This window comes from Fragaria vesca, linkage group LG2, assembly GCF_000184155.1.
Source record: "Fragaria vesca subsp. vesca linkage group LG2, FraVesHawaii_1.0, whole genome shotgun sequence".
Taxonomy (NCBI): domain Eukaryota; kingdom Viridiplantae; phylum Streptophyta; class Magnoliopsida; order Rosales; family Rosaceae; genus Fragaria; species Fragaria vesca.
Window position 1 is genome coordinate 29,297,784 of NC_020492.1, and position 27,029 is coordinate 29,324,812.

At 39.3% G+C, this 27,029-nt stretch overlaps 4 protein-coding genes and 1 pseudogene across 4 annotated transcripts in view; 2 read left to right on the forward strand and 3 right to left on the reverse strand.

Moving 5' to 3' along the window:
- The first annotated feature begins 1,428 nt into the window (after window positions 1–1,428).
- On the forward strand, window positions 1,429–6,305 carry LOC101311245 (transcription factor E2FB-like). Its single transcript, XM_004291632.1, has 14 exons — window positions 1,429–1,713; window positions 2,251–2,437; window positions 2,567–2,626; window positions 2,787–2,872; window positions 2,947–3,035; window positions 3,161–3,215; window positions 3,956–4,008; window positions 4,120–4,170; window positions 4,305–4,353; window positions 4,463–4,528; window positions 4,615–4,691; window positions 4,828–5,050; window positions 5,440–5,509; window positions 5,624–6,305. Exons 1-14 carry the CDS (start codon window positions 1,585–1,587, stop codon window positions 5,752–5,754), a joined length of 1,326 nt encoding a protein of 441 aa, XP_004291680.1. The 5' UTR covers window positions 1,429–1,584; the 3' UTR covers window positions 5,755–6,305.
- A 277-nt stretch (window positions 6,306–6,582) lies between these two features.
- LOC101311538 lies at window positions 6,583–7,681 on the reverse strand. Its single transcript, XM_004291633.1, has 3 exons — window positions 7,428–7,681; window positions 6,830–7,018; window positions 6,583–6,741 (listed from the first exon to the last, which is right to left on the reverse strand). Exons 1-3 carry the CDS (start codon window positions 7,671–7,673, stop codon window positions 6,583–6,585), a joined length of 594 nt encoding a protein of 197 aa, XP_004291681.1. The 5' UTR covers window positions 7,674–7,681.
- Window positions 7,682–14,355: 6,674 nt separating this feature from the next.
- LOC101311825 (probable CCR4-associated factor 1 homolog 11-like) lies at window positions 14,356–15,417 on the reverse strand. Its single transcript, XM_004291634.1, has one exon. It carries the CDS (start codon window positions 15,268–15,270, stop codon window positions 14,419–14,421), a length of 852 nt encoding a protein of 283 aa, XP_004291682.1. The 5' UTR covers window positions 15,271–15,417; the 3' UTR covers window positions 14,356–14,418.
- Window positions 15,418–16,731: 1,314 nt separating this feature from the next.
- On the forward strand, window positions 16,732–19,589 carry LOC101300510 (annotated as a pseudogene).
- Window positions 19,590–22,726: 3,137 nt separating this feature from the next.
- The window catches only part of LOC101312116 (ubiquitin-conjugating enzyme E2 variant 1D-like), a 5,497-nt gene continuing 1,194 nt past the window's right edge, over window positions 22,727–27,029 (reverse strand). The window contains exons 3-4 of the mRNA XM_004291635.1: window positions 23,580–23,705; window positions 22,727–23,155 (exon numbers count right to left, since the gene is read on the reverse strand). Coding sequence (XP_004291683.1) covers window positions 23,015–23,155; window positions 23,580–23,705 — 267 coding nt within the window. The 3' untranslated portion in view covers window positions 22,727–23,014. The remainder of the gene's footprint in view (window positions 23,156–23,579; window positions 23,706–27,029) is intronic.

Genomic DNA, 27,029 nt, shown 5'->3' on the forward strand with positions numbered 1-27,029 from the left:
CACCCAAGAAAGTCTCAGAAGCTGACACCAAAATACTTTGGTCCTTTCCATGTGATCAGCAGAGTTGAAAAAAGTTGCTTACTAGTTTAAACTACCTTCAAGTTCTAGAATCTACCTTGTGTTCCATGCGTCAAGGCTTAAAATGAAGGTTGGGTCAGCTATACTTACATCTCCTAATTTACTACCAATGTTTGAGATTAATAAAACCAAGTGGTAACCAGAGAAGATCATTCTCATAGGGATATTCAAGGCAGTTGTGATAAAATGACTTATCAAATGGAAGAACACTAGCGAAAAGAATTCTACTAGATCAATTCAAGCAGCAATTTCATGGATTCCAAACGTAACTCTCATGTTTGTTTTAAAGAAGGTGGAGTGTTGGGTGAGTGTTAATTATATGGTGTATTGAGCCTCACCCTAGCCATTATTAGTGTTAGATATTTCCGTGTATTAACTTGGTTGTAATGGTGAACATCGTCATGAAATATTAATCAAATACAATAGTTGTTTTCTTCTATTCATTTCATTTTCTCAAGATTCCCAATAAAGGTGTGTTATAATCCCAACCTTAATCTTTTTACTGATCAGAGTGCAGACTGCAGAGTAACTCACCAACGTATGCTTCATCACTTGATCTAGCTTTGCCATCGTTAGCCACAAGCTTGGCAGGTTACTTAACCCAGATCCCACAAATCCCAAATATATGCACGATTGGAGATCGAGCTATACCAAAGTTTAAATCCGACATGAGATGTTGACATCGTCCACAAGTGAGCAAAAGGGGATCCTGGTTGAACTTTGGACGACCACTACGAATATTGGATTGCTATCAGGGGACAAATAGAGGCCTATAGATCTCTGCTTGGCCTGAGCGTCGAGCGCCATTGTTGAAGGCCTAAGCCATGATGGCATTTTTGATAAGATACTGAAAGTGAATCATTTTATAATTGAGATAGTCATTCCGCCCATTTCGTCGAGATATACACTTTTCTTTTTTTAATAAACAAAATTTCATTGATTAAAGATAGTTGTTATAAAACAAATCATTTCATTGTCTTACATATAGAGGACAGATAAGAACAAACATCTTGTAAAGGTCGGCATCTTCATTACAACCCAATAAACTCACTAACCAAGCGAGCCTATAATCTTAGAGAACAACAAAACAACATGTAATGAATCAATTTGGTAACAATAACCTGATGATCATAATCAAGGAGGAAGGGGCCGGTCATTGTTGACAAATCCAGATCAAATTGGTAAATGAAAATACAAAACAACTATGGAATTCAATCCCAAAAATAAATAAAAGTAAAAAAAAAAAAAGTAAAAATAAATAGAAAAGAGGGTTAAGTGCAAGTGCTTCCCTCCATATCAGTATCCGAACCAATTTCCCTCGCTTCCTTTCGGCTCTCTTTCTTTCTCTCTCCCGCTTTTATATTTTATTGGTATTATGTTTTTCCCACCAATCCATCAAATCACACCACCAGATCTCTCTCTCACCCTAAAATCAATCCCCCAAAATTTCACCCCCTCCCGCCTCTTTTCATTTTCTTCCGATTCCCTCCAATTTCTCGATCCACCATGTCGGGTTACCCGCCGCCTCCACCGTTTACCTCCGTTAAGCCGCCGTTCTCAGCTTCACTCGATTATCACACCTTCGCTCCCGATGTCCGCCAACAACCCCCCGAGGGCATTACCGTCAAGCCCTCCGTGAGTCCTCTTTCTCACTTTAATAGATCTGCTTCTCGTTATTCAAGAGTCAAGCTGGAATTAGTTCATGCTGTGTGTTTGACTGGGTTTTTAGGCTGTTTTGAATTGTTGTTACTGTGATTATAATTGTTCGGGGTTTCGAGTTTTATATCATCAAGGGAATTTGAGGTGTATGAATACGATTTGTTGAAGATTAGAGTGTAGAATCGATTTAGGGTTACGATTTCTAAGTTTGCTGTTGATTGATTTTGGAGGTTAAGCATCACAGATGCAGGGAATTATGATTTAGGGTTTATAAAAGAAAAAAATAAATAGCAACTTGTTTTCCCTTAGCTGTGCTTGATTGAAATATGTCTTCTTTTCTGGTGTGGCTTTGTACGCGTTCGAATGCAGGACTCATAAGCATACATTTGTTGATGATTTTTCAGCTGATTTACCGTTATTGTGTGAATTAAAACTTAATTTTCACACTCATAATAGTAATGTGATGTTATTTGCTGTATTTTGTTTCTCTAATACTGAATGGTGTATTGGCAGCTAAAGCGGAAGAGTGATGCAGTAGTTTATGATGAGCCTACTGATAGGACAGCAGCTTCTGAGCACATTGAATTTGTTAATAGCCCTCTTCAAACTCCTGCTCCAGTCAAGGTGGGAAAGGCAACCAAAGCATCTAGGGCTTCAAAGCTCAATAAATCTGGACCGCAGACGCCTGCTTCCAACGTGGGTGAGTGTTATTAGGATAAATGAGATAAATAGGCTCTCATACTTCTAACTTTACTGTTTATTCTGCAAAGTTCAGTTGCTATTTTACTAGCATCCATAGACACGAGCATATAATCTGTACAATTCACAGGTTCTCCTTCTGGCGGTAATCTTACTCCTGCTGGTCCTTGTCGTTATGACAGCTCATTAGGTAACAATACATTTGCCTCTCCTAGAAGCGTAATCTTTTCTTTTTAAGGCTTCTTAATAAGAACAGTAACTTCACTTCCTTTTATTAGTTTTTTTTTTTTAAGAGAATAGTGAACGTGCATGTGCAAGTGTTAAAGGAATGGCCTGTCTTTCTCATTTAGGTCTCTTAACGAAGAAATTTATCAATCTGATCAAACATGCGGAAGATGGTATTCTGGATCTCAATAAAGCTGCTGATACTTTAGAGGTGATTATATTCCTTTCTGCTTTAATATATCCTGTCTCAAGGTTTTGTTAACAATAACTTTTCATTTGTTATAGGTACAAAAGAGACGGATATACGATATAACAAATGTTCTTGAAGGAATTGGCCTCATAGAAAAGAAGCTGAAAAACAGAATTCAGTGGAAGTAAGGAACATTAGTTGGATTATTTCGTTGAGTTCTACAGTTTTATCTCCACTTTATAATAATCTGTCAAAATCCAGTATCCACTGATTGGAAGTAACTGAGAAGTTAAATTATTTATTAACTAGGGGACTTGAGGCCACGAGGACAGGAGACTCAGATGAAAACTATGATGGTTTGAAGGTATGGAATTAATATAAACTTATTCTTGCCATGCACGAGCCTGGATAGTTCTTGTATGTATTCTAATATTGTTTGGTTGCGAGTATACATCTGTTTGTTTTTGTTTCATTACTGTTCTTGGTTTCATTTCGTGTCATTTTGGAAGGACACATTCCTTGTTATACATCCAGACGTGAGTGGAAAGTGCTAGCCAATTTAAGGAAGTAAATGATAGTAAAAATTGAAACCCTCTTCTGCTAACTGGTTTTTGTTTGTGTTTGCTATGCAAATTGAATGCATGTTTGAATTGCAGCATGATGTTGTAAGTTACTAGTCAGCCACCTCACTTGTCCACATGTTTTGTAACATAAACTACTTCACTTCAGTCCACTTGTATTGTCCAGTTCCTATTTTGTTCTTATGTTTCTTCAATGTGCTTCAGTATGAACATTTGCATGGAAAAGCAAGATTATGTTCTTCATGGAATAGTATGACATGGCTGTTGGGTTGATGAGCTTGCTTGATTTAGTGTACATGTATTTTTCCGTTCTAGTTGTGTACGCATTTGGAATTAATGATTGGCTTGCCAAAGCAGGTTTTGAACTCTTTACCAGTATGATGAGGTGTATGTTTAGTTGCACTTGCTACATCAGTGGTCGATTTTAGATTTAGATATGATGAATCCTTCATAAAATATGTCAGCTGTTGATTGAATGTGGTAAAGATGCAGGGTTGCTAATTCACAATATTTTTCATTGCAGGCACAAGTTGAAAACCTATCTACGGAGGAAGGCAGATTAGATGAGCAAATAAGGTTATCTTGCTGTTCCTTGGCTGATGCTTCTGATTTCCTCACTTTTTATTAATTTTCTTAGGTTTTATGTTTTGGTGACCTCTGCATTGTTCTGATGTATTCTTTGTTCAGAGAAATGCAGGAAAAATTGAGCAATCTCAGTGAAGAGGAAAGCAATAAGAAGTAAAGTTCTATACTTCTAATGTTCACTTACATTCTAGTGACATTACCATTTACTAGTTTTCAACATAGCCTTTTTCTGGCTTCGCATACAAATGATGCAAACTCTTATCTCTGTATACATTTCTGTTTGGTAGATGGCTTTTTGTCACCGAAGAAGACATCAAGGGCTTACCCTGCTTTCAGGTAAATGTTTGGTGTCTGCTATTGTCATTGTATACCCCATTCTCTATGTTCTAACAAAACATTTACCTTTTTCTGTTGAACTGCATATATGATTGATTGTTTCCATCAGAATGAAACCTTAATAGCAATTAAAGCTCCCCATGGCACCACTCTTGAAGTCCCAGATCCTGATGAGGTAGTTCACAAGAAAATAATCTATTCAAAACATTAGTCTTATTTTCGATGAGTCTCTTGAAATAAACCTTTTCTATTATGTATTAGGCTGTTGACTATCCCCAAAGGAGATACAGGATGGTCCTGCGAAGCATGATGGGTCCAATAGATGTTTACCTTGTCAGGTACTGTTCCTTGATGTTACATCATATTTCACTGAGAGCAACCATGTTTTTAATTTTTATTATTTGTTTTCATGCTGGTATAATTGAAAATGATAATGAATTTTCATAATCCAACTCTCTTCACCTACCATTCTAGTCAATTTGAGGAGAAGTTCGAGGAGATTAATGCTGCTGAAGAGCCTAGAAATATCCCGTCAACTTCAGGATTAAATGAAAACCCAGCTCCAATAATGGTCACTGAGGAGAGGGGGAAAGCTGTTGAAATACAGGGACAAGAAGATTATAGAGTTTCGGCTGATCCCACTGCTCCTCAGGACTTCATGAGTGGGATCATGAAGATTGTTCCCTCAGATGTTAATGTAAGTTGGGCATCTAAATAGCTTTAACCTTCACCAATCCAAAAGATGCAATATTCTAAAACTGATGTTCTCTACTGTTGGTTGTTCAGTCCATCTGGTAAAAAATAACTGAGCAGATTAACATATTCTGCTTTTTGGATGTCCAAGTAGAAAGTTATCCTGAGTCAGTAATTAACAGTTGGACAAATTATAGTAAAAGTTTCCTATGTGTTGAAATCTGTTGCAAATCCATTTTGAACCATTTTCTGGAGTTCTAGTTCTTGAAGCATGTCTCTTTCTAAGAATATTGTAAGAAAGCTGTGCTACATGTCAAGTAGTTCATGTTTATACTAAGAGAATAATTTTTACTTGCACCGTTAAGTGTTAACGTTGTTTGTTACCTTTTACAGAGTGATGCAGATTACTGGCTTTTATCGGATGATGCTACTGTTAGCATCACAGACATATGGAGAACAGAAAGTATCCTTCTTTAAATAGATGTCTTTATCTCTTTCATCGTTTTTTCCTCAAAGGCATATTTCACTTAGGATCATGTTTGTGTAGTGAATACTGTGTTTCTTGACTATTAAATAGCTGGAGTTGAATGGGATGAGTTTGGTGCACTTACTGAAGATTATACCATGGGTAATGTCACACCGCGTGCCCAAACCCTGCCATCGAGTGCAACAGAAGTACCTTCTACAGCCAATCCTACTAGGAGTTAAAAGCTAGAAATGAAATAATTCATAATGGATCTAATTGAAGATGCGCAGACTGGTTTCCAGAAAACCTGTGGTGTACAACTATCCCATTACCACAAGGTTGGATGAAAAGGTTCTGAGAGATGATGAAATCTTGCCTGAAGATCCATGTGCAGTAATAGGAAGGTAGATGGTGGTGGCTAGTTGGTTGTACAGTAATGTATTATAAACTATACCTGATTAACGTGCTTTAGTAGTAAGGTTTAAGGCGTTCATCCACCCCTGTATATCAGTATGTTGTATCGTAAGTAGTAAAGTAGGCAAATGACAAGCAAGTCTGGATATTGTTCTATAGAGAACTTCCTGTACCAGTAGTGTGAGGATCCTAAAGTTGGAAAAGGATGTTTTCCAACTTGCCCCATTATGCCTTCCATTACTTTGTAGCTGTTTTCTTCGTGGTGGTTGCTGTTGAAAGGTTTATAGCCTCGGTCTTTGCAAGGTTGGGTCATGTAAAGATGTAAATATACTGACGTAGGCTGCGTTCTTCAATCAATTCTCAGTAACTGTTGACATTCTCTGGGCTCATGATCGGAGAAATGTATATTGTCTATATCTGTATGTTAATGCGTGACCTTTTATGCATGAAAAATAGCGTTTGGATGCAAGTTAGCTTTGTCAGCATATATATCACCAAATTCTGCAATTTACACATTTGCTACACAAGCTGAAGTTGCATTACTCGTTCAAAGGACCAGGAGAGTTTAACCTTTACTACATGGGAAAAGGCAAGTTTTGCATGTTGATATTACATAGTAACTAAACTCCGATTTATGGAATAAGTAACCGAATAAGTTATTTCTCTTTTCCGACTATCTTTCCGATCCAACTGGCGACCACCGGAGTGAGAGCCACAGTTGGAGGAAACCTAATTGGAGATGCAGCCTTGTGTGCAGCATATGCCAAAGCAAAAGTCCCCACTTTCTCTCCCGCCTCATTACTTGAGATTCCAACCTGAAACACAGTAAAATGGAAAGTAACCATTAGTGCATAACATATAACAAGCCAAGTTTCAGAGAGTTGATATGAAGATTGCTTATACCTTCTGCAGCAAAGCCTGAACATCAACACCGGCGCTGATTAGCACATAACATAACGAAAACGATATAATGGATAGAGTGATTGAGGTGGCCAGGTAAGCCCCTCCATATTTAGCTAGCAATTCCTTGGCTTCATCACCCTTTGACTTCTTCTCTTCATATTCCTTTCCTTCCTCTTTTGAACTGAATATCTGCATTTATTTTGCCATAACATCCTTGGTTAAAGATGATGGCACTTGGACTATTTCCACTCCAAAACTGCTGGATTTCTTAAATTAGCTTAGCCATACCTACTGTTTATGTTACAGTGTCTTTTTGCTGACAATACAGGCAGTAAAAACTAAAAACCAAACAAGTAATTAGCTTAACCTTTTGTCCTACATAACTGGGATTCAACGTTCATTCACTTGGTAGCGAAACCAGATTGAAACTACAGTTGTGCTTTTCAGTTGAAGCTTTTAATCAATGTACTTGCACACGACAAAACTATGAAATTATAACCCTAAGCACATTTCAGTTTCATAATTAGTATTACTATAACAAATTCCCAATTGGGAAACCCCAGAGATGAAGAAAAGGGAGAAACAGAGAAAAGGGTACCTTCCACAGACCAGCTTCAAGACCATACTTCTTGGTGATTTCCTCAGCTGAAGACGAAGAAGATGAAGATGGGTTTTCGATTTTCTCCGTTTTCTCTTTGAGGGCTCGGACTCTGAAACCTTTCAAGTTAGTGTTACGCTTGGATTGTTGAACTGAGGCACAGCAGCAACTTCTTGGTTCTCCATTGTTCTTCAAGAAAGAAGCAGAGGGAAGACAAGGAGAAGGGGGGAGTAACAGAGTTGCCATATTGTTTGCCTACCAAAGTGTTCTATCTAATTAAACATATTACTCATCGAGTGTTCTGTAGGAGTGGCCTCAGAATTGGGAAAGAAGAAAGTTTAATCAATCCCTATGAACCACGCAAGAAGTAAGAGGTTTCTCCAATTCCACATGAGGCTGTGACACAAGACAAGTAGCTCTTTTTATCCCTTCAATTTCGATTATGTTCGCTTATGCTAATTTTGTCGCGGACACCCGCTAGTTTTTTTTTTTTTTTCTTTTAAAGGATAAGAAATCTGGAACTTGACAATCTGGCATTTAAGCAAGCCTTTACAAAAATAAAAAAAAATAAAAAATTTAAAAAAAAAACTTCACCGCTTTAATTAAAAAAAAAAAAAAAGAACTCTCCTACCCTTGTTTAATTATGTCTAGCCCTCATTTTTCAATCACGCAACTGTGGTACAAACAAAAAACTAGACACTTTTTAGAAGACTCGTAGAGATATTTCAATATCTAAAAAGACAGAGACTTCATCACATACTAAAATAAATTAAAACAAAATTATTTCATTCCCATTCGAGTTGGAGCTTGTTGCAAACTCGTCCAAAGCCCAACTGTCCTTGATAGAAAGATGAAGCCCAAACCTCCCTTGGCCTGCAATTGGTCTAGCAGCACTATCTTGGGCCCAAAGATTCAAACAAAAACAACCGGCTAAGAATACCCCCACATCCCAAACTGAACCACGAGGAGAGAGAAGCTAGCTGCTGTCTCGAACAACCACGCTACCCTCCAACCGAGTTCGTGTTGTTTCTGCTCTGGCCACTGCCTCTTGAACAACAATCCTAGAGGACAACGTTGTCGAAACCCTGCTCTAGAGGGACCTCACACCACTGTTGCCATCTCCACGTCCATAGATAACAGCCGTCGTCGTCCCTTAACCGACGGGACCTGATCTAACTTCTCTAGTCCCGAAGAAGCCTCGATCCAACACAACCGGATCTTTGACGTAAACCGCCTATCCTCTCCCATAGAACACACCCTCGATATCTAAAGTTAAAGACCACCGCAAATGAAGTTGCTGAAACAAACTGGTTACGACCTTTATGTCGCCGTCTGAAAAGATAAAACACCTTTGAACCCACGTCGCAGCTATCTCGCCATTGCACGGCCTAGTGAGCATGAAGCTTGTCGGCGTCACCATGAAACCAAGGTTTCACCTTGGCAAACCGCTTTGTATTTGTCAAAGCATTCTTTTCCTTACCTAGTGGGTGTCAACTGAAACATCTTTCGATTTTTGTTGTTATCATTATATGCTATTTTTCATATCCTCTTAAACCTGATTCTACTAAATACATTTTCTTGACATCGTAAAAACAGTATGTTTTGTTGACGAAAAATGTTTCATCTATCAACTGAAGCAACTACCAAATTTAAACTCAAATTGTGGTTTGCAAGATTTGAAATCAAGGATTCCCCAGTTAAAGGCTCTTACCGACTCGAGCACCTATGGGCTATGGCAGGGGCGGAGCCACATTGGGGCCTAGCGGCTCCCGTGCCCCACTAAAGTTGGGATAAATAACATATAGTTTGAATTTGTTGTTGGTTACTAGTTTGACAAAGTGGGTACGTTTGTGGCATTGTTGTTTCTTCTAGGTCCATGGTCGACTCATGCTGGCAGCTTCATATGTTTTTCTTTCTGAACTTTTTTAGACCTCAAATAATTGAACTTTTTTTCTCAATATTTCGGTCCTTTCGGAAACTCAAATGCTTAAACATTTAACTACTCCAAATGGGATCGTTGCTCTATTCTTTCTCTCAGCGGCTTTGCTAGAGTGGATCTTAGTATGGCTGGGCTCGGGCCCAAACCAGTCACTATTTCGACGGGACCGGGACTGAACCGGCTACACTAAAACCGGGCTGGGCTATAACATTAAAATTTTCAAGACCAACCAATAACTGGCCGGTCCTTCAGGCCTTCGGTCCTTGACATCTCTGATTCTTTGCAACTCAAGTACTCAACTAAGAAGTAGCGAAGAACACACTGGAGAACTAGTAAACACCAAATAATAAAACTAATTGCTACTTATGCAATTTCCAAATTCCAAATCAATGACTTTTTTATCATTCAACTATTCAAGTATGAGGCACACACATAATTGAGATTCTTATTGTAAGAAACCACCATTATTGAATTCGGCTGGGAGCCTGGGGATATAAGTTCTCTGCCAGCGCCGCAGATTTGTGGGGTCAACATTGATGCATCTGGAGATGAAACAGAGAGAAGAGAGTGGATCGAGATGAGCTCGATCGATTGGTGATCCGATCTGCGGTCGTCAGAGACCGATGGGATCGGGGATTGGAATATGCGGTCATCGGAGACCGATGTGCCTCGGTTGCTAAACTGGAGATGAGCTCCAGCATCCGTGATGTAGTTGCGCTCTTGCCTAGGTGTTGCCATTTGTTTGTAGTAGTCCGATAATGGGCTATTTCTCGATGAGCTTGAAGCTTCTTTGTTTGCAAGTGATTATAGATTTCTGGGTAGAGTGGAAGGCATTAGGCAGACAATGAATTTCGTCTCCAAGTCGGCAGAATAGAGTCAAATTAGTTTTAGAGTTTAGCACTTTAGGATTTAGGTTGTCTTTAGGGTTGATTTTGACTAAAAGTAATAATCATACATGTGTGATTGATATTATACTAATACCATAGAATCCATAAAACTACCCAATAGGTGTATGCCATGTAAGCTTAATACTAATATCATGTGTGTTAGTCGGACTTCGAGCTTTAAACATTTCTGAGTTTGACGGCCCAGAATCGGACCGGCAAATTCAAGGACCGGTCAACCAAAAAAGAAAATGGACCTTAAAAAAGCCTAGAACAGATCGACCGGTTCACGTCGGTTTATTGTTTTTTTTTTTTTTTTTCAACGGGCTTTATGCCCAGCCCTAGATTTTAGGTTGTCTGGTTGGTTTTTTGTTTGCTATTGTGTTATTATACCTTTAGGCTTGCCTAGTTTAAGCCAAATAGTATATGTTTTTCTTGTTTCTAGGCCCAGTGTGTCGTACGTGCCTCTATGTAAGCTTATGTTGTATTTTTTTTACTTCGTTTAATATATGGACATTATCTATTAGTATATTTCTCTATTCACCAAAAAAAAATGGCAATCCCCACATCAATTCATCTCCAAAATCCTATGTTTGTTGGAGTGCGGTACTCTTCCTATCCGTCTGTGGACAGGTTTAATGTGGCCATTTTATACTCTGAATTGTAGTTTTTTTTTGTTCTTATGAATAAATTCTCTTTTGATAAAAATAAAATAAAATCCTATCTTTCAAGTTTAAATAGAAAAAGAAAATTTTATCACGAAGGTTCCTCAATTTCTAAGGCTCACATGCTTAAGTTTAAATCTCTTTTAACACCTCTCCACTTTAACAACAACAATTGCAGAAAGAAAAGGACTCTTACCAAATTCACCATTTTCTATTATTCATACACATTTCTCGCCAGCCCAAAATATATATTGAATACTGATAAAGACTCCTACCAAGACTAGTACTTCAAATTTCCTTCCCTATATACCCTATCGATCCAACTAACCATATCTCTCTCTGTCTCTCTCCCTCTCTCTCCGATCGAAATCTCCAACTATGTCTTCTACCAAAAAGACCAAGTTTCTGAAAACCCTAGTCACATCCAACATTAGAGGCTGCGGTTGTGGAAGACCAAAGCTCTCGGACGTTTACGAGCCAACCGCAAAACCCAAAATCCCCATTTGCAAAATAAACTCAAATCACCAAATACCCCATTCCTCTTCAAGCTCTTGTGACATGAGAAACGGAAGTTTCACAGTCGACGAAGATGACGAAGATCAGTGCACCTCCACCACCATCTCATTCAACAACGACTCAACAGTATCCTCATCCCAACCTTCAGATTCAGCAGAGATTCACTGTTCCAACAAGTCAAAGCCTCCAATCCCACCGCAGACCAAAATCGACAACAGCATTGCCGTGGTAAAAGATTCCGACAACCCTTATCAGGATTTCCGGCGGTCCATGCTTCAGATGATCGTAGAGAAAGAGATATACTCCAAGGAGGAACTCCAGGAGCTTCTGAGCTGCTTCCTCGAGCTCAATTCTAGACATCACCATGATGTTATCATTCAAGCTTTCACAGAAATCTGGAATGGTGATCTGGTTGACATTGCGAGGAAAAGAAGCGTACGTGTGAATCCCAGATGTGGAACGTGTGAAGATCATAAGCCATGTGAGGCATTGAATTGAATGGCAAGTAGGGGATCGGAGGAGGAAAATAAGAAGTAATGGTGCATGGGGAGGTTGGGGAATATTCAACTTTGATGAGCCATAAAGGGATGCATGGTTGGAGGAGGTTGATGATCGATAAGCAATTTAATTTTGCGGTGGAGAAATTAAGGTACAGATCCATATATCATATTATTTTGGTCATTTTGAGTACAGATCCATCAATTTGTTTTGGTCATTTTGGGTACAGATCCATCCTCTTGTTTTGTTCATTTTGGGTACAGATAGATCAATCATACTGATACTGCTTTGGTTATTTTGGGTATATGAACTGTTAGTTATAGTAATTAATGGTGAATAGAATTTAGTAGTTTCAAAATTGGTGTGTAGTGATGTGAAGCTTATATATTTTTCTGAATCTAACTCAACAGTAATTCATGTACATATGCAGTTGAACCATGCCACCATCGTTGCTCTTCTTTATGATTTTGTTTTATTATTTTGGGTGCTTTGCAATGGATGAGCTTAAATATAACATATTATTTGTTTAACTCTCTTCACAGACATTATTATTAGTTTAGAGTATCCACAGACACATGCGTTATGGTTCTAGAGTTTAAATATACCATGGTATCTGTGAAATCACAACACAAGTCACATTTTTTGATGCCCTAGGCAATCATTTGTTACTAGTCACATACTCACATACCAGGGCAATGCATGTGTTTTGTACCCTTTTTTTTTGTTTTGTTTTTTTTTTTTTTACCAAATGTGGAAGTTTCTTAGGCCCCAATTCCATAATGCTTTAGTGTTTATGTATATTATTCTCTAGCTTCCATGACAACTATTTCTAGTATGAGTATATTGGGAGATCAAATTTTATGTAAATCTAGTTTGGGAGAAAAAAAAATAAACAAAAAACATAAACAATGCAAAAAATAACATACTTTGATGTCCAAATGCAAGCCCGGAGGTCAGTAGAAAAGAGCAACAATGGTGATCCAACTACAAAGTCATTACAGTGTGCTCTTATAATAACCCATAGTCATTGAAACTAACGTACGTAGTCTATAAAGATCATACTTTCAAGTCCAAATGCCCCGAGGCCAATACACAATGAGAGTCTAGATTTCACAAACACTTACCTTTCTTGGCAAGGTCCTTCTCTAAGCTACCAGATTTGGTTTTGCTCGTAATCATCATAATATATTTCTCGAATACGGAAATACCTATAACTTGTACGCCAAGAAGAGAAAAGAAAACTCTCATGCTCTCCATATATATAACAGGCCCTCGGCTACATGCTTTCCACAACAACCAGAGCCTCTTAATAAACTTTTATTTCACCTCTCCACAGCCATGAACGAGTTTAAGAGATTACTAAGAAGTGCTTCTGATAACCTTAATGATTTCTTTATTCTTCACCCGGTTTTGAAGAAATTCTTCTACTGGTTCATAGCCATCTTAGCTTCCTCGTTTCCATATTCCTCCTCCTTGCTGCCTTCTCCGCAACCCCGAGTGACGGCAACACTAGGGTAACCGATGCCTTGCTCACCCAGTTCAACTTCACCAACAACAACAATACCCTCAACTATGCCTACTTATATTATGGCCACTAGCTATGACCACATCAACACCACAGCTATTTACAAAAACCAAAAGCCAGAATGACCATCACGTACCCTTCTTCTTTAATCGAGACATACAAAAACATATGTTAGTACTCATACTGGTACCCTACATAGAATTATTACTCGTTTGTTTTAAGAGAGACACTGTGAAAACCTCCATCCAAATACGAGATGCAAAACCAGCTATGTTGTCTTATACTACCGGAATTGAAAACATCCCAAACCTCTGTGGAATCGAACTACTTATCTCCGTGGGCATCAAGCTGTTGCTAACACCATTTGAAAGATCATCTTGAAAAATTAAATGGATTTCTCTACCACAGAATCAAATTTCGATGGAGCTTTCAACAATGAAAAACAAGTTGCTGCATGATTTATTTAAGGATTTGTATTATTTGATAATGGTGATCCTCATAATTTTTCCTAAAGAGAATTGGTTCTTCCAATGTTCTTTCTCCTTGGCATTAGCATTACGAGCTGAATTACATGCTGCACTTCTACAATAATGTCACCTGAACATCCAATTCTAAGATCATTATGGATAGCATCGATGAAGTTCCCTAGATATTCAAGAGTTTGGTTTTGTGACATCTGACGATTGGCAACCCAATTTCATCTAGAGAAAGACCAATTTTGTGGCAGAGGCAAACTACAGTATGCATGATATACTCATAGAGATACTGCAGGATGGAGGAATATGCCCTTGACTGCATTCCATGCTTATAAATTTGATAAATTTGACACTATACTCAACGGTGGATTCTTTATACGGATTCACTCGTTCACTTGATTCAGATCAGGAAGAAGTTTTATCTTAATTACCAAATATCTCCAATTTATCAAAGGAATAAATAGAATGAACAAATTATGATTCCAGTATCAAAACACCTCGAGACCGTACAACACTCCGGCGTGTTGCTCCGGCCCGTCATTTACAAAATACACATCCCTCATCTTCTGAAACGCATGCCACGTCAGCAAGCTATCTGACCCGGCCTGGTGGCACTTCCCGACCGCCCGGTCCACCTCCAAGGTCCTGGCGACCCGGTCCAGCCCCCCGTACAAACTCTTACAAAACCGCATCATGTGCTTGACGTCATAAATCCTGTTCCCGAAAAACACCCTGGTAACTCTCAGAAACTCCTGCATGCCACTCGGCAGGTTCCGGCGCGTGAGGATCTTGACCAGGTACCCGAAGTCGTACGCGCTGTGGAACGTGACCCAGCTGACGGCGTCGTTGCAGACCAGCCCCGACGTCATCATGTGCGCCGCGAACCTCGCCGATTCGATCCCCTCGGCGCGGTTGCGGGCGAAGTCGATGCCCTGGCGGCGGAGGAGCTCGATCGAGTCCGGCGCGTGGGGGTCACGCGTCACGTCGAAGTCGTTGAAATTGAACTCCCAGATGAAGCGCGTGGCGCCGCGGCTGCCAAGGTCGGGGAGATTACCGCTGGCGTCGGAGAGCGTGAGGCCCACCTGGATCAGACTGAGCGCGTCGACGTTGGACTTGAGCACCTTGTAATGGTCGGAGGGGCGGAGCTGCTTGGCGTAGGGGCGGGTGGGGTCCAGCTGTGGGCGGAAGACGAGGCCGGGAAACTCGGTGTCCATGGAGATGTAAGGGAAGTCGTCGATGACGTTCTGGATGAGCGCGAATTCCGCGTCCAGGTTGTGGGCCCAGACTTCACGGATCACGATGGGATTGGGATCCCGAGGATGATTCTGGTTGCAGTACATAGCTCGAGATTCAGTGAATTAATATAATACTAAGAGAAGACGAAGCCCGGCACAGATTAGTCACCGTGGCTAAAGAGGAAACCGTGTGATCTCGATAAAGAAGACGAAGACTGGCTTGAGTCGCAGAGATGAGAGTCGTTTTGGGTTGGAGAAGAGTGAGGAGTGTTGCCATTTTTATACGAAGGGAGAAGAAGAGGTGGGGGGATGGTTCTGAGAAGAAGAGGGCAGCGTGGGAAGTGCGTAAGGTGGGGATATATTTGAGAATGAGGAATGTGTGCGTGTGTGTATTTAATTATTTGTAATGGAGTCTATGGGGGTTTTGGTTTGACTGACCTGTGTAACGGACCTGGTCAAGGTTGGCTTCTTCTTCTTCTTCTCTAATTCTCACTTGTCACTTTCGTATCTTGGGTTCAGATGAATCAATCTTTCTAGTTTCTACTTGGTTTCCCTGTGTGTGTTTAATTATTTAATTATTGTTATATTTTCTGTTAGATTTTTCAATTATTGGAAGGACTACTTTAGTATGGTCACTATGGTGGCTGGGCACTTGGACTTTTAGTCGATCTAGCTTATTGCAATTTCAGGTATGTTAGGATTCTTGTTCGTGTTGTTTTGCTACGGATTTTTTTTCCTTATTTATTAAAATTTAAGTGACGTTTACTTAAAACGATATTCACCGTTAATAATACGAGGGTCTTCTAAAGTGAGACCGGATAATGCGGTGTTGTATATGTACCATTGTTGCTTTTGAAACCCACAAAGCAACATTGCATATGAGAATAAAGGTCATGTTCTTGTCAGGGTAGGTCTTTGGTTTGCAAATACGCCTTTGTGCTTGAACTAGTGTATGAGTCTAACTTCGTATAATCAAGCTTAAAACTAGTAATGTTTACCAATATTGTAAGTCGCATCGGATATAATTAAAAACACAAACATAGACCAAGAGTCAAGCGTACACTGCACCAGGCTGATTCCTCTTTGCTGTTGTTCTTCAGCGTTTTAGAAATCAAAATGGTGTAAGCACTTCAACGATCTAGAAAATTCTTTTATTTTTTTTGTCCATAAGAAGGTTGTACATAAGAAGTTACTGTAGATTTTCTTCGAAGACAATAAAGATACTCGTGGTCTTGAATTTCAAATATCATAATTTACCTATAATTTCGTGTGAGAGATTAGGATTTTATCTATATGATTACAGATTAATTTGATCTCAAGGGGATAAGATAGAATGCCAACTTAAGATTTGAACTGATACTTTTCCATATACAAGTGGGAAAGGGTTTTCCTATTCCTAATTCTTACAGGATTAGTGTTTAAACTTTCTAAGTCCCTATATATATAGGTACGCACTTCCATTATCCCTGCATCATCAAACCTGTATGCTGTATTATGTGTACTTCACACACCCAGCACCACCACTCTGAACATACCTGAGCTTTACATAAATTCCCAGAAAAACTTATGTCGATCCCAAAACCCCAAAGGTCCAATGAGGAGTTGGAGGACAAAGTCCTCCAGAAAATCTTTGATGTATCACTCACCAAGCCCTCCGAACCCGATTCTCGAATAGTTTACTTGGAGAAGACGGCAGCAGAGATTCTGAGCGAAGGCAAGGAGATGAGACTCAGTATAGCCCTCATGGAGTCCATCCTAATTGATCGGCTCATGGGTGATTTCGGCTCTGTTGAATCGCCTTTTCAGTACCTTGTTAGCTGCTACAGACGTGCCCATGATGAGAGTAAGAACATTGCTTATGTGAAAGATAAGAATTTGAGGTCTTATTTGTAATCTGTGATTAGGCAAGCCAAGAAGCTGGCGGTGTCATATTGCAGGATTTACTTGGGGAACCCGGAATCGTTTCCTAGTCCGGGTATAGGAAGTCAGATAAATCAGTTTTGTTGCGGCTGATTTTCTCAGAGGTTGCAAATCCAGTAGATGCATTCAGAAGAAGCAGCAGTAGTAGCCCACCTGGGTTTTTGAATGAGTTCTTTCACGATTCGGATTTTGATATGTTGGACTCCATTTTGAAGGATCTGTATGAGGAGCTGAGGGAGATTGTGCTAAAAGTTCCACTTGGAAACTTTCAGGAACCATTGGGGGCTCTGAACTTTTTGATTAGTTTCCCGGCTGGTGTTAAGTCTCTTGTGAATCACCCAAGGTGGATTCCCAAAAGCGTTTACTTGAATGGACGTGAAATTGAAAGGTCCAGTATTTTAGGTCCTTTCTTTCATATCAGTCCTCTGCCTGATTGTCCTTTTTCTGTTAGCGAATTCTTTTCAGAAGGTTCTAGCACAGCTGGTATGCAATCTTCGTACTACACGATTAAGACAGAGATGAACAAATTATATGCTGGCCTTCACCAAGTTCTCCACACACTACTGAAATCTCCGGACGCCCGGAAGAGAGTTCTTGAGTATCTTGCTGTGGTTATCAACCTGAACTCATCAAGAGCTCGTATGCAGGTGGATCCTAATTCTTGCGCAAGTTCGGGGATGTTTGTCAATCTGAGTGCCGTCATGCTTCGGCTTTGTCAGCCATTTCTAGATGAAAACTTAACCAAGATTGACAAAATCTCTAGGGAATATGTGTTCTCTAGAAACCATATGGAGTTGGGAAGTTTGACTGCTCTACATGCAACAGCTGAGGAAGTTACTGAACGGATTAAACCGAGGAGCATCGAATACTCTTTCGTTTGCCATTGCTTCTTCATGACTGCCAGAGTGCTCAATCTGGGTTTATTAAAAGCAGTTTCTGAATATAAAGATCTTGTAAAGGACATACGCCAGTCTGAAGAAGAACTTGAAGCCATAATAAACCAGGCACCTTCTCCACATTTGAAAACTTATATAGCTCAGCTCGAGAACAATATAAAGTTGTCACAACAGAAAATGCATTGCTACGACGCTCAGATACTAAAGGATGAAAACCTTGTACAGCAGACGATTTCTTTCTACCGGTTTATGGTGGTGTGATTAGGTGGCTTGATTGGTGGATTTAAAATGCCTCTGCCCTCAACTTGCCCCATAGAATTTGCATCTATGCCAGAGCATTTTGTGGAAGATGCCATGGAGTTGCTTATAGTTGCTTCCCAGCTGATTCCAAAGGCATTTAGTGGGGTCTTGTTGGATGATTTTATGAATTTTATTGTTATGTTCATGGCAAGTCCGGAATATATCAGGAACCCTTATTTAAGATCAAAGATGGTTCAAGTCCTCAACTGCTTGATGCATGGAAGTCGATCATCTGCTGCTCTTGCTATGCTGTTCGAAGGGCACAAACTGTCTCTTGAGTATCTTGTGAGGAATCTCTTGAAACTATATGTGGACATTGAGTACACTGGCTCTCACACTCGGTTCTATGACAAGTTTAGCATCCGCCATAGCATTGCCGAGCTTCTCAAGTATCTGTGGCAAGTACCTAGTCATCGAAATGTTTGGAGACAGGTTGCTAAGGAAGAGGAAAAGGGCATCTATTTGAATTTCTTAAACTTCTTGATGAATGACAGCATATATCTTCTGGATGAAGGTTTTAAAACAATTATTGAACACAAACAACTGGAAGCCGAGATGAACACTGCAGCATGGTCGCATGTACCTGAACATGAGAGGAAAGAGAAAACTCGCCTCTTCCACTCTCAGGAAAACATTATCCGAACTAATATGATCTTCGCAAATGAAGATCTGAGTATATTGGCATTTACTTCAGAACAGATTACAGCTCCTTTCCTACTCCAGGAGATGGTTGAAAGGGTGGCAAGCATGCTGAATTATTTTCTCTTGCAATTAGTAGGTCCTAAAAGAAACTCTCTAAAGTTGACAGACCCCAAGAAATACGAGTCCAACCCGAAGCAATTGATCAAGCAGATTGTCAAGGTAAATGTTCATCTGGCAAGAGGTGATAGAGACAATATTTTTGCAGCTGCCATCTCAAATGATGGAAGGTCTTACAATGACCAATTGTTTAGTTCTGCTGTACATGTCTTGAGGAGAATTGGTGAAGATGGGAGGGTCATTCAAGAGTTTTTTGAGCTTGGTTCCAAAGCCAAGGATGCTGCTTCGGAGGCCATGGACGTTGAAGCTGCTCTTGGAGATATACCAGATGAGTTCCTGGACCCAATTCAGTACACTTTAATGAAGGATCCAGTTATCCTACCTTCTTCAAGAATCACAATAGACTGGCCTGTGATTCAGAGGCATCTTCTTAGTAATAGTACCGATCCATTCAATCGTTCCCATCTAACTGCGGACATGTTGATACCAGACATTGAATTGAAGGCAAAAATACAAGAGTTCATTAGGTCCCAAGAGTTCATTGAATAAGACCGATTCACCTCAAAATGTGGTATGCTTAGTTGATTAGAACTTTGTTAGCTTAACAGTACTATTAGATTTTGCTTTTGTGATATGGATGATGTAAGTGTGGACAAATTCTTGTCCTTTGCTTTGAGCTAGAAGGAAATGAGAAGCTTGGAATCTATCCGTTGTTTAAGGGCAGAGAGAAACAACAATTATATAAAATAATGGTGCATGGCATGTCAGCATTTTCTCTAGGAAATTTGCAAGAAGTGTACACAACTGGGGGAATACATATGAAAGGCATGTTAAAATGAAGCATAGTTTTAAATTAGAGATTAGTTAAAGTGGAGTTAGAGCCAGTTGGAGATATAAACTAACTAGAATGATCATAAAATCACGTTTAGAAGGATGTTAAAGAATGAACGAGCCAGGATGCTCAAAATTTAGTCTCTAGCCACTGTGATTCGTTTTCTTGAGCTGTATAAGGTCAGGATTTAAAGTATCATTCTTGAACTGTATTACAGGTGTAATGTATAATTATTTAGAAATCAAATATTGTTCAAAAAAGGGAAAAAAATTGTCACTGTATATGGGATTTGTATGCTTTGTTTTAGCGAAAGTTCTTCAATGCACCGAGGTACAAGTGAACCAATTGTTATCATGTAATCTCAGCCATTCATTTAACTAGTTGTCTTTTGACACTATCATCGATACTAACACTGTTAAAAGAAAAAAATACCGCCAAAAAGAAAGTAGAATTTGGTAAAAACACATAAAGGTAACAATTCTGTTTATAAAATTAACCAAGGATAAAACAACAATCTGGGTGGAGTGTTCTTAGACTTGATCTGATCGCAAAAGGAAACGAGAAGAAGAAATCGAGGATCTCTCGAGTCTTCGTTCTTATCCCCGCCGCCCCAATCTTCTGTACTCCAGCTACCTCCTCCGCCAGCACCGCCTTGGCCGTTACTGTTGCCTCCATTGCCGCCGGAAAACGAGAGGTCGGCTTCCTTTAGATGTGGCGGTTGTCGGAGATGGGCAGTGGTGCCTATGGTCTGATCTGAATGATTACATGGGTTTAGAGAAGCCATGGAAACAATGAAAGCAACCGGAAGCTATGGAACGCAATAAATGAAAAATTAAGGTCTCTGAACGTAGAAGATGAAGAGGATTGAAATCTGGAATTTTTAAGTTGCAGAGGTATAAATATATGAGTTGAGAAGTTCTGAGGTATAATTGATGATGGGTGATGGGTGATGCTTGATCGGGTCTGGTTGATGAGATTTTTCTTTTTTTTTGAGAACGGGTCTGGTTGATGAGATTGATACAATTGATGATGGAGATCCAGCCGTAATCAAAGTTTGAAGATTCAGACTTTCTCTGTCAACTTGTGGTAAATTTGAAATTTTACCAAGACTTTATCTTATTGGTCTATGTTTTATTTTTATTAACTAACCAGAGACTAACGGTGCACATAACTGGTTCAAGTGCGCCACGGTGCACTGCATCCGCTCTGTTGTTTTAGTTTTATTATTATTGTGATTTTACAAATTTGAAGCTTGGTCTTCATAAGTACTTTTCAAACCCACTTTCAAGTGTTTCTGAAAGACTGAAACTAAAGACATTTAAACACCTGGATCGTTTCGACTAAACTAGGTAAGAACTTCACCGGTTTAAAGGACAAAACACAAGAAAAAGTTAGGTTGTTATTATTCCCTGAAATCATGAGGGACGCTGAAAATGGAATCTTAACACTGAAGGGGATCAATCTCACCATACTAAATTAACAACATAAACATAGAACACCCCTATTGTTACACCCCTAAAGCTTCATAGGCAGCAAAGGCGCGCGGCATGGGTTATCTTTGCACCATGTCGGGACGCATGAAGGCACAAGCAAGGACAAACTCTAGTAGGATGGGAAAGTTGGTATGCGGCAACGATCTAAGCCAAAGGAAGGAAGGCGGCATGGACCCCAAAGGCTTGGCAGGGTGCAGTGTTGGGTGCATGATAAGTGTGATCGGTAGGGTGCAATGTTGGGTGCGGCAGGATGTATGAAAAGGGTGCACTGCTGGGTGCATGTCAAGTGTTCTCAACAGGGTGCTACGAAGGTGTGGGAAGGGTGCAAAAAAGGTGCGCTGCAAGGTGCTCAGAAGGGTGCACGCGGATGCACTCTAAGGTGCATATGTGTGCATGGCGGTTACAAGCGGTTGAGAAAGCAAGTTAGTGGGAAGTTATCTTCACAAAGCATGCAAGTTAGTGAGCGGTTACCTAGCACCAAAAGTGGGGAAATTGGCAAGGAAATTATATATATCTTGGTGGTTATCTATAAGGTAGTTAATAATCCTATAATAGTGGGGGATGTCAACTACTCCTAAAAATAAGGCATGAACGCCACAACACCTAAGGGAAGTTAGGTTGTAACTTCCATAGATAAGTAGGCTTATATATAGGGCGTAGCCCATTGTAGAAAGACTTGGATTCGGACTTTGCCTAATGAGACTTGGCAAGCCAAATACGAGTTCCCATGTAATAGTAGTTTGTTTATCAATGAAAAAGGAATGTCTAGTTCCACAAATTATGTGTGCATGAGAGAATAGAGAATCCCAACACTTGTGAGAAAGGACGTAGACACTTGTGTGAAAAAATTGCAATCTAGTAGAAGAAGGTACCAAAGTTGATGTGTATACACAAAAGCGCAGACCTGGCTTGATAAGGCCCTCGCCTACCAGAACCAAGGCGTTGTATGAGGAGATAGATTTGACTGGTTGAAGTTCAGAAAGAACCTAGACGCCATCACGAAGCCTCGCATATTGTTGCAAAAACAAAAGAGTTGAGAAAAATTCTGCCGCGTACTAAAGGCCCGTGACACCTACCATGGTGGCAATGGCATAGTACCAACGCCAGTAAAAAGCTACTACTGCTTCAGCTCCACCATTCTCCCCGTCATCACCATGACGTGAGTAACATGAGGTAGGGATAGCTCAGTCAGAACAAAATTTTGGCGCTTAGGGTTTGGGAAGAGAAATCACAGCAGCTAGTGATGTAACTTTACTGTAATCTAGTACTTTTATGTTGTCTAGTACTTTCTGATAACAATAGCCGCTGAGCTATTAAGACTGAAAACCAAGAAAGGCACAGGCAACCATAAAGCAAAGTATCAAAAGAAAAATTAGCACTCCATAACTGATTATAATTGCACTTCACACAATACATGGATTAAATTCCCAATGAGAATAGTTTAAACAATAATCCAAAAAAGAAAAACAATAGAGACAGTGACTACAGAGCTTAAGGACCACTTCTTTTTCTTTTTTCCTCAAGTTTGTCCATAATGGAAATATCTTAAGTTGTCAATAATGGAAATATCATACATGTATAAATGAGATTCAGTCTATGTCAATCCATCATTTCAACAGATTACTGCCAATCTTCAAAGTTCCCTCCCATTAGAAATATGTACCTTCAGGTGGTTGGACAAGTTTCCGGTTGTGTGACGCTGTCATTTCCTTCTTCAGCTGCATCAATATGTTTTCCATGGTAAAGTCCCGCTGCCAATTTGCCAGCATTCCGAACTTCTTTGGATCAACCTGTTCCCAAACACTTCATTAAAAAACACGAATGACAAAAACAAATTCTTGAACAGTGGGAGCAAAACCATGAAAAAAATTAGTAGAAGAAATCACTGCAACAAGATGGAAATATGAATGGCTCAACGAAACAAACTGCAACCCAGAATTTTACATTTCAATAAGAGCTTACACCTATATGAAACAAAAAAAAACGTTCCTGACAGTCTGATTTCCTAATTCTTAGTACATATGATATAGTGATAAGCTTTAATTAATCTTCTGATAACATTGAAATCATTTCCTCAACCTGTTGGCATTATAAGGGTTCGGATAATCATTTATGAAAACAGGGAACAAATATTAAAACCAAGAGCTAAGCCAATAATTGTCAAAAACAAGCAATCGAATAACTTCCTAAAATGCAGGTAATATAAAAACATACCACTCCAGTTTCATGATTGACACAAGTCATTTTGATGCGTGTATGAAATCGTACACTTGGTGGCTTCTCTGGATAATCTTTGTCGCAGAACAATTTGAGTTGATATATGCGCCCCTCGTGAACAGTCTGAAACAATTTCAACAAGCAAAATGAGCATTTACTATTCAAACCATGAATTACAAGCCAAAAAATTGAAGATAAATAGATCAACTTCCTACAAACAATGCAGAACTAATTGCAAGCAACTATTCCCGCAGTGAGAATATCTGAAAGGAAAATATTGTAAATGTGCATTCACTTCAAGCAAGTTGTGAAAAATGGCAATATCAAATGAAACTGGACTACATAACCACTTCACAAATAGGCATCAAAACAAGAATCAGAAGAAAATTTTGCACACTACTGCAATACTATTTAAAGTTCCAGAATGAAAGATCCATGCTTTATTCTCACCCATCACAATAATAGGAATTGGACGAGCACAGTCCAACATAACCCATAGATACTTGACATCCCGGGAGTAGCATTTTCTATATTTATTCATGCCAAGGAGAAGATCAGGGAGCCAAAATTGGTTTCGTTTATAGTAACACCATAGACACGACTTTGGACCTTGAAGTTAGACCAAAATCAGTTATGTTAAATGTGAAAGCGAAGGAAAAAAATTGGTTTCTTTTATAGTAATACCACAGACACGACTTTGGGCCTTGAAGTTAGACCAAAATCAGTTTTGTGAAACGTGCAAGCGAAGGAAAAAAGAAGACTAAACAATAGTCAATACATATTAGATGGGAGAAAAGGTCAAGCACAAACATGAAGACAAAAAGAATAAAAGGTGCAATTCCCTGGATGAGTAAGATTAGGATTGCTTAGTTATACTTGCCTAAAATGTTGCTTAAGTTTAAGGTCGGATTTAAACCAGTTCTGGTGGGTTTATGGCCTATACCATGGTGAAAAATTACATGAAAATCCTACATCATTGTGAACTTATATCAACTGAAAGTATTACACTGGAAAGTGCATCTGGAGATATATCATGGAAAGGAGACTGAAAACTGGAAATTGTTTTCATGAACTAATCACAACATAGAGTGAAGGGGAAGTCAGGAAGGACCTGGGTTTCAACTACCACACGTTCATGCTGACAGAACAAAGTGCTAGTCAATATAATCTCTGATCATGTCCGGAATTCAACTGGGTGATTACAACAAAGCAATTTGACTAATCATTTATGCTGACAAATAAATGTGGAAAATCACTGTTCCAACAAGTATAGCACAGGTTGAAGCTCTGGCCCAATATATAAGGACAACATGTTGGCACTGCGAACATCACTACCAGGCTGCTAGCATTTCTGTTTCATACAATGCAAGGTTCTAAACGGAAAAGGCTTATTAGGAAGCTCTCCCGCGCACAGATCAAATATTGTATTGATTGGATATGGTATATGATCATATGGTTCAAAAAATAATAATAATAATAATAATAATCATTCAAACATTGCAAAACATAGTAAAACTCAATAATACCATTAACTTAAATAGAAATCCCTACAAAATGTTACTACATAGTGGTGATTCAAGAAGCAATGCGAACAAAACACTTAAAAAGCAATACCAAGACATATCACTCAACTCATTCCAGTCACTCTCATTGCCATCATTATCTTCCCCTGATCAACAAGAGCATCCACCTCATATCACAATGAGAGAGGAGCGCTGCCACAATCAACCAGAAAGTCGGAGTGGGTTGATGCCCAAACCAACCAGCAAATGGAAATGGGTTGCTGCCAAGTTCAAGGGAAAAAAGTCCTAAGACCCCTCATAAAGATGACTACAAACACAGTGGACAAGAAGTGCATATAGCAGAGATGAAGGATTACTAAAAAGACTAACATAATACGAAGACCCCTCATGATGCTCCCAAGAGAAAAAAAAAGAAAAGAAAAAAAGGTACTCCTAAACTACAGGTGCACACTGCTGCTGCACTTCAATTGCTAATAAAGGTATTTATGCTTATATGTGAAACATCTCATTGTGAATGCTTACAAAAATCCATCAGGGGGGAACTGCAGAGGTACTGGGATAGCAGACAACCATTTAATCAATACTCCAATATGGATCCTTTTAATTTTAAAGTTAACAAAGGGGAGATGGTTGATGAGTGGGTTTACGTGAGAGGGATTTATGGATCTACCTAATAAAGAGGATTACAATTTACTAGTAAAGCTATTTGAGAAGAGTGCTACCGTTCCGTAAATGAAAGCTACAAAAAGACAAGGCTATGTGAAGAATCTACTTTTGAAGAGGGTGCTACCACAGGCATAGCTTCCTCGAGTGGAGAGAGCTACTACATGCTAATTTCAAATTGACATAGACCCAAGTCCTATATTAAAATAAAATGAGGATGATGTGTCGTAATGGTCGGGATAGCTCAGCTGGTAGAGCAGAGGACTGAAAATGCTCGTTCACCAGTTTAAAACGGATTTTGTGTCAAAAGAAGAACGAGTGGAAAGACAATTTCAATCAAAAGAGCCGGGAAAACACACTTGAAGAACCTTTAGTGGTGGAACTCACTGAAGCAGTGGGCGTGGCAGAGGCAGGTCTTTCTTTGTATGGGTAACAACAATGTCAGAAAAAATAGGATCTTTTGAGCTGAAAACAAGCAGTTGAGCACCCATCACCACAAAATTTTCTGCAAGGGCAGATCCACCCAGGGACACAAGCATGCCACTTGCACGAATACAAGCAACAGTATGAACAGTTATGGTAATAGTGCCGCATGAGTAACAGACACAAAAGGAAAACCAAACACAAACAAGAAACAAAGAAGGCAAAAGGATTACCACAAAACGTAGACAGGAATGCCTCTCATAAACCACACTCAACTAACAATTCTACCAATCCATCCAATCTATAGTTTACAAACCTGATCCCCTAGCTAGACTTGACAATTAAAAAAAATATGCTAAGCTATTACTAACTGATCGATCACCTTTCCCCTTCATTGCCTTATGCAAAAAATAAAACATAAGACAAAAAAAATACACCATAACCTTCTTGTCAATATAACTAGGCTTTTGCCTCATCTTAGGAATTTTTTTGACAAAATAAACTTGTCTTGGAAATCATGTATGTAGTTGTAATTGTGATGAGGATTTATCTAGTTAGCTGACGTTGCCTCAAGCAATTGCTTGAGAAGGCTTATGCCATTGCCAAGTGGAATAGCAGGCCACAAAATATGTAGAACTAAATCAAAGATAAACTTGTCTACAATCCACTTGGCTTAATACCAATCAACAGAATCGAAATCATGGATATGAGAAGATATAGATATAAGCATATCTACAGTAATTGATCATTGATCGAGAATACACATTGCATAAAACATGATCATGTATTAATGCATCCAATATAAAATAATGGAATCAACAGGATATTCTCCGCAAGA